This window comes from Copidosoma floridanum, unplaced genomic scaffold, assembly GCF_036245765.1.
Source record: "Copidosoma floridanum isolate Cflo_tuat_1 unplaced genomic scaffold, Cflo_Japanese_pri ptg000013l, whole genome shotgun sequence".
Taxonomy (NCBI): domain Eukaryota; kingdom Metazoa; phylum Arthropoda; class Insecta; order Hymenoptera; family Encyrtidae; genus Copidosoma; species Copidosoma floridanum.
This window is the reverse complement of record NW_028321890.1, coordinates 21,527,268-21,541,304: the sequence shown is the minus strand read 5'-3', so window position 1 is coordinate 21,541,304 and position 14,037 is coordinate 21,527,268. Positions and strand designations below refer to the sequence as shown.

At 38.3% G+C, this 14,037-nt stretch overlaps 2 protein-coding genes across 2 annotated transcripts in view; one reads left to right on the top strand and one right to left on the bottom strand.

The window, feature by feature from the left end:
* The window catches only part of MESR6 (misexpression suppressor of ras 6), a 522,313-nt gene that overhangs the window by 426,742 nt on the left and 81,534 nt on the right, over positions 1-14,037 (bottom strand). The window lies entirely within an intron of this gene.
* Positions 8,626-10,212, top strand: LOC106636182 (alcohol dehydrogenase 1-like). The gene is made up of 6 exons (XM_014348501.2): positions 8,626-8,850; positions 8,944-9,079; positions 9,156-9,262; positions 9,330-9,503; positions 9,847-10,001; positions 10,074-10,212. Exons 1-6 carry the CDS (start codon positions 8,746-8,748, stop codon positions 10,210-10,212), a joined length of 816 nt encoding a protein of 271 aa, XP_014203987.2. The 5' UTR covers positions 8,626-8,745.

Sequence of the window (14,037 nt, the reverse complement as noted above, 5' to 3'; positions counted from 1 at the left end):
AACTTAAAAGATCAAAGTCACTTACGTGTTATAATCCGGAATGATAATCTTTCTCACATTTGCATAAATAGCTGCAATGGAATATATTGCGTTTGAATCGTTGACACAATGGGCACCAGTTAAAATATAGTTTTCCAAAATAAGAGCCCCACGACATACGTCTTTGAATCCACTTGAACTTAATTTTTGAATTAACACCTCACTACGAAGTTCAACGAGTCTATTGTCTGTTGTTACCGAAGCAATTGTACCTTTAAATAGAGACATGTTTTGATTATCCTTGTACTATAAGTTGAAACTTCATTTGACCAAAAATTTGGAAATAACACTACCAGGACGCAAAGTGAGCAGTTAACTAGCCAAGCCGCCCAATACGAAATATAATGTAGTTTTAACAGTACTTTATTTTTAAGAGGCTAGATTTAGGATCATGAACTTAAAAAAAAAACTCAATTTAAGAGACTGCAATTATCATATAATTCATTAAATGTGTAGGTATATGTATAGCTGTGCACGGCACTAATCTGTTTCACTCTCAAAACGTTTATACTGGTGATGCAAGTGTCATGATATAACGCGCTAATTGCTCGAATGTTTTGAATACAAACAAATGTTTCAAAGACACAAAGTCTCCTTGAATTCTCAAATAACGACACTTATCATCTGGCTGACTTGTTTAAACCCGAACAAACATCCCTAGAAAAAGTAGCCTTTGTCACTTTCTGCGTCCAGATAGATATTCCAAATTTGTGGCTCTAATTTCAAAATTGTGAGAAATGTTACGTGCGGCTCAAGAACATGATTGCAGTTCTGGACCACACTCTTACACTACAGATTACTACTTGAGTCGAAAAATAATACGCTATTGAAGCATATAATTTATAACTAATTTTAATGACTTACCTGGTGCTAATAAAATAACTATCGAGATTCCAAGATACAGCATCTTGTTGTTACTGGCGTACATGAAAATAACCTTCTTGTAATAATGTTGATGAATTAATAAAAACCAGCGATGAAGTAAAAGATAGAAAGATAATGTGATGAAAATAAAAAGACAGTGTTTACAAAAATACTGAAATCAGAAGAAAAACACAGATTTAAACTCAGCTATGGTACCTCGACCAACAGCCAGACTATTGACTAAGAAAACTAGACGTGTTCGTTTTTAAAAACTACCAAGTTAGTGGACACAAAATGAGTGATTGCCTATCACCTCTATAATAAAGCACTAATAAATTGAAAAAAAAAAAAAACTTTATCAGTAGATACCAAGCCAATCGTATTAGTAAAACGATTCTGGCAGTATTTACGTCGCACCACTCGATTCGCTTCGGTTGATTAATACTAGACAATAACGAAAATTTAATTAATTACGATTTCCATTGTCACATGTATCATTGATTCAGTACAGAGCCACGCCCCAACCCAACTCTATAACCACATATAACTACATAAAAAGTTTGGTACATTTTTACAGGTTTTCGGTTCGTTTCGAGCAGAAAAACGTTCCAAGTAATTCTTTCCCAAGCAAGCACACTCCACCCTCTTCCTCTCGCAACCACCACCCCCACATCCCCGTTTCGCCTCCCTTATCTCTCGAAACTTTATTTCCAGAGTCCTGCCACTGCATTTATTTTACTCCTCTCGCTCGGATTATCATTCGCTCGCGTCGTTCCCGAGAGTCGTCACACATACCCGTACATCCATTTGCTGTTTCCCTCCTGCACGACTTCTGCTATTATACAAAGTAAAGTCTCCCCTTCGCCCTCGAAGTCTTCCCTAATGTCTGCCACTCTCGCGCCATTTCTCTCTATTTTTACAGCCCCCAGCGTCCCGCTGACTTTTGCAATAGCAGCAGCATTGTCCTCGTCGTCGTCTTCTGTCTCCGAGTCTCTTAAGTAAAAATCAATGATTCCTCTATCGCACAAATTAACGTTAAACGTACATGCAAAAGCGCACAGCGAGCCTCGACTCCTGGAAACTGTCACCGTGGCGCAGACAATGTGCCTCTCGTCTCCCCTGTTATCATCATTCGTTTTCTCCTCTGCCTCGGTCGCGCGGGTATACGCTACCGCGTCATGTAACACGAGTTTCTTCCTGCCTCCTCCTCCTCCTCCTTGCCTGGCAGTTTTCCTTCCTACGCTTGACTGAATTTTCAATCTAGAGAGAGGGGGGAGAGACTGCGAGTCATTCGTGCTTTTGTGCGAGTACACCGAGTTGGCGCGGGGACGACTTCGCGTCGCTGAATTTCAAACTCCTTAACTAGGGAGAAAAGTACGAACTTGGAGACAGGTAAACCTTGCTCGACTGTTGTAGGGCTTAGGAGTTCGTGTATGTGCTGACGTCGGGGTCTGAAGGTATTGTCGAGCTGCACACGACTTATATTCTGTTTGTTCGTTCAGAGACTCGGCAGTTTCGTTTTACCGTGTGAGGCTGGCTTTTATAGTTTAATACACTTGATTTAAATAAATAGAGGCACAGCGTCACTGTTTTGATACTGACTGTTATTTGTAGCTCGTTCAGGAGGGAAATGAACATACAAAATCATGAGTAAGACACGACATTATAGGTGCTAAAATTTTTTTTTTATACATTTTTAAACAAATCTATGATATTTTTAAGGTAATGTTATAATCGATCATAAGAAAAACAATGGAATGCACCTACCTGTATCAAATAAAATAAATGTTTCGTAGATGTGTGAAAACTAATAACTACATCGATCATCGATCCTTGAGCGATAAACAACAAAACAACGTTTACGTGGTCCATTCACTGGCGAGGCGCGATTTACCATAATTGAAAAAAAAATGAAAGTTCAATGGTATGGGTTGTATACACGCACACCAACTGATTAATATAATGAGAGGGCCCATTCATAGCTGAGACTGTATGTATGCATGCGAAAACGAGGGTACGAAAGATAAAGAGCATAAGAGGCCATAAGTGTGTCATTTGCTCGAACTACTTTAGGATCGATTATAACGAGAGCGATCCCGTCGCGAATGAAAGGAGGAAAGCGAATAAATTACGAGCCGTAATGGCACTCGCCCCAGTGAGGTCGTTCATATATTTCCGAAACATTATGCAAATTACGAGCCAAGAGACGGAGACACTATATATAAGCAGAGAAAGAGACCCTTGACAATTATAAGCTCGCCGATGCGCTGTACTACTGGTATTGTCGCGGCGAGAGAAAGAGAGCGAGTAAGTAAGTTAAAGTGAGCAAGTAATAATAATAGGTAGCGAGACCACGAGTGTAGGGGGGGGGGGCTCCACGAATGGAAAAAGCTAGCGGACGGACTCGCCAAGGCTGGAGAGGGTAGGTGGGAGGAAGCACCGAACGCAAGCCGTATAATTGATTGAGTCTAATGAGTTAAAGGGGATAAGGCGGTATCACGCTAAGCTGTACAGAGAGCCGGTAGTGGGGAGGAGAGGGATGGAAGGAACCGAAGAGTTCTGGGTCACGGTGAAGCTGAACTGGCCGAGTGAGGGAGGGAGAGGGATGGAAGTGGTGGCACGGCTTTGGCCCCGATCTAGCGCCCGCGCTACTACCCCCGTCGCCGTCATCTGACTCCTCTTTCCTTTGCCCCCGAGACGGAGAGCTGATTGCAAATTAGTTAAAGGAGATGTTCTCCATTAAGGTCAGCTGCGGGCGGCGTTTCCGCTAATAAAGTTATGCACGAGTTCACTGCCACCATTTTCCTTGTGCTTTCGTTCTCTTTTACTCCTCTGTTTGGAGCTCTGCTTGCCTCATCTTTTTTTTTTTTTTTATGTCGTTTAACTCTGTGAAAGTTTCGCCAAGGTCACTTTGGAACTTTTCAATTACGAGGAGCACCCTGGAAAATAAAGATGAGCGCGTGCTGCGTTGAGACCTGCTGATAGGGTCGTGGAGATTTTTTCCTTGTTTACGATCGAGACTTTCGATTTTTTTCTAGCAATTTGGTGAACTCTGTAGAATATTTTATTTCAGTTGTTGTAAAAAATGGTACGTAGTAGGGTTGGGTTTTTTGTAGCTCGATATTTATTGATTTCTGTTATGGGATTATGAGAAATCGTACAGAAATCAAAATTCAAAATCGATGACAAAGTTAAATTAAGAAGATTATCATATACCTTAGCCACCAAATTTATTTTTACTTGAGGATATTATCTATTATTTAAACAAATTCAACGGAACCAACGCAAAGGTGCTAGATCAATAGACCATATTTTCAAGATTTGAATAAATAATTTAATGACAACTTAGCCTTATAAATAACCTAGCTTTTGACTGATCGTGTGTTTATTGCATAAAAATGGTCACAATAAGAACATTTTCAAAAAGGAATCAAGAGATTGCTATCAGAATATTTTACAAATTCTTAATCAAAATAAATTGTATAGATCTCAGGTGAATTTTGACTTGCAAAATGATTATTAGTAATATTTTTATACGAAATTTAAGGTAATTACTCGTATTTATATCTTTCGTATTATATTGTGAAAAAGATACTTAAGAATAAAAAACTTAATAAGTTTGAAATACTAGTGGATTCAACATAATGTGATAATCAACCAAACAAAAAGTAAGACCACTCCTTGAATGTACAAAATATCGCCTACCCACGAGCCATTATATACATGTTTGTGTCCAATCAGCTAAGACGTCGTGGTCTATTAACAAAGCAATTTTTCCCCAAGTCCGCAGCCAGTCATTCGGAAAAACTTCTTTCTTTCTTCCGTTCGATACTTTGTACAAGAGAAGAAACTATTTTCCATTCTCCAAAATTTCCAACGCTACATAGACAAGGCTAAAAGAAAAAAGAAATCCCAAATCTTACCGTCGAACGGTTATCACGACTTTTTTTCCCCTTCAACAGCGCACCCAAGGAAGAAAGGGAGAAAAAAACTGCGACAAAAGAAAGAAAAAAAAAAAAAATTTCAGCTTTGATCTTCGGCTGGACAGTTTTCATTCCGCTTACTCCCGACTTTTCCCATATTACTCCGCAACGGGGGCCATGTATAAGTATAGGCGAGGAGATCGGCGACGCTACACACCCGCGGGCACGTCTTCTCCGGCTCGCTGCTTTTCATTACATGCCGTGGTAGAAAAATAAGAAAGGGGGGAGGCACAGCAAAGAAGGAGCAGAAGAAAATGACGGGATATCTGCTACTCCTCTGTCTCCTAACGTCGGGGCGGAAGTTATATCATAACTGAGCAAAAGAATGCACATGTTTTTTTTCTTCGTCCTCGTCTTACTCTGAGATGTGTATGTAAGGTATAGTAAGAGGGCGATTTTCGAGTAATGGTGAGTAAACACGACGCGGACTTGCTTAAACAAAACTCACGGATAAAAGAAGGGAAAGAAAAAATAGCTCGTATTTTTGGATCCTTAAATGCTCGACTTGGACTCGAGTTGGATACTATTTATGTACACCGAGTGGCGTCTCCCATCTCGGGATGTTTAATCCATCCTCTCTAAAGGCTACAAATTTGTTAACATCCGTTTGCTAGCCTGAGTGTAATGAGCGAAAGAGAACATCGTAAAATGCTTCCTTTTTTTATTCTAAGACTCGTCACAACTTTTTAATACATTATTCCATCCTCACTCCATCATCTAAAATTCATTCATATTAAATTAGTCCATCGTTATGGCTAAATGCACAAAAATTTCGTTCAGAGTACAATTAAAAATTTTTGGTACAATAGCTTCTCGCTGTGCAAAATTACAAGAGAGTATTGATTGGATCATGTATTTAAATGTATGTACACACTCTAAAGAGTTGGCAGTAGGGTGACTCGTGAAAGTATTAGCATAAGGGCTTGCGTTGCGTGACGTACAGGTAAACGAGAACGAGGGTTTAGAAAAATTGAATATGCGCATACGATGACGTGTATTGTATCGACGAGACACGGCATCGGAGCGTGTGAATGGAGGAATTCTCCCTTTCGAAGGGGGTTGGTATTAGTACGTGACATGTGTTATGCTAAATTTTTATTTACAGAGGGAAAATCCATTGGTATGATTTATGATACTATTTTCAAGGTAATCCGATCGGCGGTGGTAACCAACTTCCTTTTTTCTAATTCACTGCGTATAACCTTATAGTCGTGGTGCGCCTCGGGGCTCCCACGGCAGAGAGAAGGGGCGACCCTACGATAATTCGCTTACGTTTTATTGGTTTTTATTCAATTGCGCGCTCGATATTTTCAATAAGCCGTAATTTTCTTCCATGTCGAGGAGCACAGTTTTTCATTTTTCAACGTTGGACGTAGCGAGCTCGCGAAATTAAAATTTTTTGGAAATAAAAACGCTCTGGAAAACAAGATCATGGCTGTAATTTTTTATGAAACTTGAAAAACAAAAGGTTACGTAAGTGGACTCAATATGCTATGTGGTGCATAAAAGTATTTAATGTATCAACGATACTGATGCGTTATTTTGTTTAATTGCTAAAGAAGGTTTGCAAGCCCTGCAAAGTCATGAATGTACTGAGGTAAAAAATAAATAAAAATATGAAGAATACAACAGAGCTTGCGAAGCTTTTTATTTATCTTACTAGAGAAAGACATGGGCACTGATAAATTTTCTATTTTTTTCAAACATAATTTTTTGCCAAAAATGTAATGCTTATTTATTCAAAAAACAAATTTTTTTTTTTTTTAATTACTATAGACATCATGGCACTTTATTCAGAATAAAAAGTCTGACTAGAGGCAAATGTCTTTTTGCTGCTAGGAGTTACCAATTCGAAGTTGACTAGATCATTTATTGGAAAGACTGTTAAAGGGATCTAATTATGGTATACGAGGTATCCATGATCACAATTGAAACCCCCTGCATTCATGACCTTCGAGAAAATCGATGTTTTCTTTTAACACCCTGCAATCTAACCGAGAGAATCCCATACATGCATAACATTCCACACATGAGAAAATTGCAAAACCAACGGAGTGATAGGACATACATTGTATAGTGTATAGGTACAGAAAAAAATGAAAACGAAAAACTTAATCACATTGTTACCTCGAACGCAAAAACAAACAATCGCCCTCGAAGTAAAAGTAGTGGGAGTGGTAAGTAAAATAGGAGAGGTGATTATAAAAAAAAGGTTGGGAAACGACGATGACGGAGAGGAAGGTGGTTGGTGCAAAAAGGCGGAAAATGGAAAAGAGTGAAGACCGAACAGTTTCAAGCGAGGCGAGGAAGAAAGGAAGTTAGAATACACAGCTAGAGATGCTCATAATATACTAAGGAGAAAAAAAAGCTCAAGATGTGAAAAGTATAAAGACTACACACACACACAGCGTTGAAGATGGGGAGGAGGGCACGCGAGGTGGGCGGCTCTCTGCCTTCTGCATGTCCCCCAGGGAAATTATTGACAGTCAGCCGAGGAAATGACGTCGTAAATATCACGAGGAAGGAAAAAGAAGGCGCCTCCAGCCGATGAGCAAGTCCACCCCCTCGTACGACTCTCATCCTGTCCTGCTTCGCTGTCATTCCTGCCTCTCGGATATTTTTCCCGCAGAGCGCATGCACACAACCTCTTTACGCCCACCGCGAGCAAACAGAGCTTTTGTCTTCACGGCTACTTCAATCAGCGACACTGCCTCGTTCTACTGCTGGATAATCGAGGATCCGTCCTGGAAATTCTTCAGCCACTGCTGCTGCAGCGCTCGATTAGAAAACAATAGATCGAAGCTGCGGCGATGAATTTTACGGGTAGGTATACACGAGACCAGCTTGGAGCAGACAGCAGAGATTAATTTCGATTGTTTTTCAATGATGTCGAGAGAAGAGAGTAGACCGCCGTTGCGAGAAGGGAGCCGGCAGCGTTTGTGGTCTCGAGAGGGATATTTTAAGCGCCGATTGTTGAAAATCGGAGAATGTTTATCAGAGTGCGAGAGGATGGGATGGAATCGCTCTCGAGATTTTTCGGAGGTTTTCCCCGAACACGTTTGTTTGAAGCCAATTACGGGCGCGTTTAGGTATCATCGCTTATGTTTCTAGTTTCTGGAGTACTTGCTTTGTTTGTTTTTCTTCGCCGTTCTTGGTAAGTTGGTTCACGTTTCTTGGAGTCGCTTACGATGTATACCATCGCATCCATTGTTTTAATAATCGGGCGACTCTCTTTCATCAATCCAGAATTAACATTTTCAATATTAAAGTCATTGGGAGTCAGACAAAATCTTCGAATACAAAGTCATTTTCTGACTAAAGATCCATTTAATTATTTAAATATATTATAAGTTATTATAATGCAAAAAAGACTTTGAAGGTAAGACTTAAGACTTTTACCAAAAAAGATTTTTTAGATAAAAAAATTATTGATTAAGATTAATTATTTTTAAAAAAACGTTAAAAAAATTATGTGCAGTGTAAGCAGTTGCAGCCTTGTAAGCAGCCTGAATCATTAGTGGTAATGTTCAAGTGAGTACGTATGTATACCGTAAAGGTGTTAAACTGCTTATCGAGAACGACCGTATGACACAGGTGAGGTGATTGTAGCGCATATACGGCTGGCATAAATAGAGAGAACAAGAAATTTATTTCTTTTTTAAAGATTTATTGTTGATAAATTTTTATGATAAGATAAGAAACAGAAATCTATAGCAGAGTTGCAAACAGTATCGTGATCACGTAGAGAGAAGTACTTACAATTTATCTTCAAAAACGATTATTCAGTTCGTTTTAGTAGAAGCTAAGATTTTAAAAGGTAGATGCGTTCTTATACATTAATTAGTTACAGCATTTAATCATGGATGTAAAAACAAAGATCAGCAACAAAATAGCCGTAATAACCGGTGGTCTCGGAGGAATTGGGTTTCAAACAGTACAACACTTATTAAAAAATGGAGTAGAGGTAGGTTCATAACAATAAATAACTTGTGTATGTTAAGCCACCATTAACTGATTAGTTAATAATGTAACACTAATTGTTCTAAACATTTGGCAGTACATCGCTATGTTTGATCTACCAAAATCTAATGATGAAAAAGTTTTCAAAAGTTTGCAAGAGTTGGAAAAAAAATTCAATAAAAATAAATTCGGGTATTTTTCGTGTGACGTAAGTAACAAGCATGAATTCAAAGGTAGGTAAATTATTTACATAACATAATTAAATTTCTTCTTGATAAAATTTGTTCTTGCGGTTGCGTATATTTGTAGCTAATTTTGATATGGTTGTCGAATTGAAGAAACATGTTGACATTTTTATAAATAATGCTGGAATAATAAATGAAAAACAACTTGATTTGAGTATCGATATTAATTATGTGAGTAATAATGACATAATATAAAGTGCATTCGAATTTTTTCATAAATGTAATCATTTGTCTGTAGAAAGCAGTAGTGTTTGGTACACTTATGGCAATTGATCATATGAGAACTGATAAAGGTGGAAAAGGGGGGGTAATCGTCAATATTGCTTCAACGGCGGGCTTACGTAACTTCTCAATGTTTCCTGTGTACAATTCCACAAAGCACGCTGTCGTTTCCTTTGTTAGATCACTCAAAGTAAAAATTAAAAAAAAATTATATATACGTATCACTAAGAAAAAGAATTTCTTGGATTCAATGAAATGTTACATTACGCGGTGATGACAAAGTATTTCTTCAGAAGTATTTGATTATTTTTGATTGAAGCAAAAAAATAAAAAAAATAAAAATTTTTCTTCTTGTGTGCATACAAATATTTAATTTCACCAGTGTTTCTTAAATCAAGTACTTTGTGCCTCTCTTAATACCATTACTCTGATAAAATATTTCAGCAGTTATATGTAATAAAACGTTCCATTGAATCTAAGAAATGATTTTCTTCATAAGACTCTAACGTACTTTCATATATTTCACTCTCAAGAATTTCAATAAAAGTCTCGGAGTTAATGTCGTGTGTCTCTGTCCTAATTTGACTAACACACCGTTGGCGAACAAACAAGAATTACCGAAAAAATTGCTTGATTTTGTCGATGGCAAAGTTCTCTCGGAATATTTCAAAACTGCTTACATGCAAAAGTAAGAGTTAATGTGAAAATGGAATATTTTTTTTGCCTTAATAATGATAAACTAATTACATTGCCATTTTAGGCCAGAAAGTGTTGCCATTGCTGTGATGGAAATAATCAACAAGGGAGACTATGGAGCTGTTTGGATTGTCAGCAACGACGTGACAGAAGGAGTACGAGAGATAAACGAAGTCGATGAGTTAAGCTACAAACTTGAATGAAAATTTAATTTTTTTGTGTTAATTAAAGAAAAAAAATAAATAAATAAAACTATTTGATGCTTTTAAAAAATTAATTATTTATAATCATGCTTTTATTTTTTTTAATGTATAAACAGAATTAAAATGTGCATGGATAATTTTTTCTCAAAGAACTCTTTACAATTTTCTTACAGTTAACAGCAATCATTTCCATACTTTTCAATACAAAATTGTGAAAATCAACGAGTAAATTATTGATTACATGGTTAATTTTTCTTGAAAATCTCAAGGGTCAAAAACAAAAATGTGGAAAAAGATTTCGAAAAATGTTCATTCAAAGTTTTTCATCTGTTCTCGACAAAAGAAACAGAGAGAAAAAAAAAAGACAGGATTTCGCAGCAAAGTGAGAGGGACATCTTTGGCCCCTACTCTCCTAGAGCGCGAAAAATTTGAAAGAATTGAGAAACTGGTAGCAAAAGCATTGTGTGTCCTTTATGAGAGCTGGAGAGAGTAGCAGTACGCCCAGCGTACGTATTCATTAAGAATAGAGGATGAAACGCAGAAAAAAGAGCGTGAGTGTACAGGAGAAAGGGCCGAACAAAAGATGTGGAAAAAGGCACTACTCCTTGAACAAGGAGCTCGCGTTTAATACACGACGAGAACAACCAGTGTCTCTCTTTTCTCTCAGTTTTGCCTTACATTGCCATTATATTTGTGTATATACGTGCATACATATATACTCTGTGCGCACGTGCGTTTTAATATACACACAAGCCTGCTAGCGTTTTTACAGTTCTTCTCTTGTTCTATTATTTTTGTTATTTTCTAATTTTTCATAGCAAGTTATGGTACCTATTGGTACATATTTTTGTTCACTCAAGTGCACACATTCAATTATCTTATTAAATAGTTTATGACTTGTAATCATGTGTTCATTTAAATTAAACTGTTTGTCAAACTTAAAATACTACAAAGCAAAAAAATGTACACAAAGATAAAAAATCGTTATCAGAATTAGGTACTTTCGCTATTATGTCGCTGAACTCGAGTGATAAAGAAAAAAATCTGGTCGAATCTCCCCACTGGACTATGCGTACCCAAAACCTGTCGTAAAGTTTGTACAGTTTCTAATATTTCCTCCTGGAGACTCTAATGTTTACATATATTTCTAATCTCAAGAACAAATGTAATGAATAAAAGTTGCAATCAAATAAGCACCTGATTAGCTCACAAGTCCATTCATGAAGGATCCCACAGCCGAGGGCCACACCACACACAGCTTAATCCGATATTATATTCAAACAAAGAGAGAGAGAATGTGGGCGAGCGCACGTTCGCCTGCCCCCGCTGCGTGTTGGCAGCGATAAGACAGCGCGAGCATTAGGGCCCTTGCGGATGATAATAACTCGAGTCTCGAGTCATGTCGGCTCGCGAGAAAGGAAGAAAGAAGGCACGCGCGCCCCAAGAGGAGGAAGAGGACTGAGGGTAGTTATTATAATAAATTTGTCGGGGTTTAAGAAGCGGAAACAATTCAGAGCTGCGAGCTGCTCTCTCTCTTTTTAAGGATGTGCTTATCGTTGCTTTTATTCAAATGGAAGTGGTGGAGAGGAGAGCGTAGCAGCAGAGACGACAAGGTATAGGTACTATACGCGCAATGCATGGAGAAAAGAAGCGGGTGGCGGCTGTATACTCTCTGTGCCGACAGCGGAGGGAGGGAAATAAAGTCTCGATGCGCAGCGAATCCTCCTCCATATTTTCTGTAGCCGCTATGTGTGTATGTGTGTAAGAAAGGGAGAAACGCGGAGAATAAGAAGAAGAAGAATGGAAAGCTCCGAAACAATTTGTCTTTTCGAACGCTCTGAGGTCGGAGGCTGTACTTGTATACCAAAGAGGATAGAGCTCTCTGTCTCTCTCGGCTCTCCACTGCTGAAGGCTCGTATGAAATGAGGCGCACTCGCAGAAGAGGAAGAAGAGGAAAAAAAAAATAAATAAATAAAATAAGAGAGCAGACAAATGGAGGGGCAAAAAGAATAAGAGAAAATAAGGCTCGTGCTGAAATATACGCACGGTGTGTATAGGTTCTGCGGGGAGTGGGTACAGGTGTGCGCGTACAAGTTGTATTATGCGCGAAAAATCGCGAGTCTCTGTATACACAAACGCGAGCGCTCTCGCGACATAATATGTACACGCAGCTGGTTCGGGGTCGCGGGCTGGCTTGGCAGGGGGTTATGCATTCTCGAGAGAAGAGAGAGAGAGAGACACGCAGTCACAAGTGCCTCGTCCGGGTTCTCAGCTTTATAATAGTATCAGCTATTTCCAAAGAGATCCTCAGCTCGAGGAAAAAGGAAGGAGAAGCGCGAGGGGTCGACTAGTACGTGAAAAATTAAATGGAAAGCGATTTTGACTCCTTTTGCACAGACAGTAAAAGAAATTATATAATGTAGCTTCTAAAAAAGGGGGGTTTTTTTTTCGTATTAGTGTGTGGAAAATAAGCGTTTCCTGCACTATTTTGCACTTGGGGAAAATTCAATTTTATACACTCAAAGCAACGCGAAAAACTTTCTTTGTGCATAAAGTAACTATTTCGGATACTAGTGTCAGAAATCACTTCTTCTTAATTCAAGAAACACCTAATTCGTACATGTTAAAAAAAGTGCGCAGACTCGTGATTTTTATTACGCAACTTTGCTTACATTTTTATTATCATCTTAAATAAATGAACAAATAAAGCTATCATATATTTGCTTTCATAGATAAGACGGACCATTTTTGTTCAATTTTTTTCACAGTTGACCTTTTTTGTGTTTCTAAATGGACCCCTACCAAGATTTATTTTTTCTTTAGCATAGTTATTTTTGTAATTGAAAAAATTTACTTTATTAGAATACTACTTAATACTTTGAGAAAAATACGAAAGAAAATACTTCATACACCTCTTAATAAGTGAACAAAAGTTCGTAAAAACCGTACAAAAATCACCAGCCTTGCGCACTCGTCGCATAACACACGACTTTTAAGTTTTTTTCGTTGACCTACATAATTAATTAAAAGTTAAATAAAAGTGTTGTGATATGACGACAGCTAAGATAAACTGAATTAATTCGAATTAGCTTTCTATCGTCAAGTACAGTTACGTAACGTAACATCTTGAACACAACCCACGTAATATTATTGCAATTAAATATTTTGGTATCACTATGATGGGCATGAAAATTTTAATACAATCAAATTTCAATTACTCAAAGCACACAACGAAAAATTCTCAAACCATACAGCGTAACGAGAGGTTAGCACGTCAATTAAAAAATCGTTTTCGGATGATAAATCAAAGTAAAGCTAGCGAATACGAAACTTTGGTAGTTCGCAGAAACGGGATGAGAAAAAAAAAGGCAGACAGGGGAGAAAAAATGTCGGATGACGAGCGCAAAATCACCTGTCAGCCTCGCGCCTGCCGCATAATCGAATCGCGCGGCAAAATTGGAGCTGTCTACTTATCGATTATTCCGTTCGCCCTAACACTCGGGCGGGCCAAAATAGACGACGCCTGGGCGTCTCGTGTGACTCAAGGGGCGTATCAATTACAGGCATCGGGTGTCGTACGCTTTGGTGAGTACATATAGGTGTCGCTCGAACGAAAATGTCATTAGAATCAATAACGTCTCATAAAAAAGAGAGAGAGAAAAAAATCAACGTGGGGATGGTCGTGTCAGAGGGGATACGGAACGAGGGAAAGATCAATCCTGCTGCTATTGCTCTGAACTTGAGAAGAGTATGCTCCTGTATGTGCATGTAGGAGGGGGGTGTGCTCGGTAAATTGATAGAGATCGTAAATAAATTTGATATACA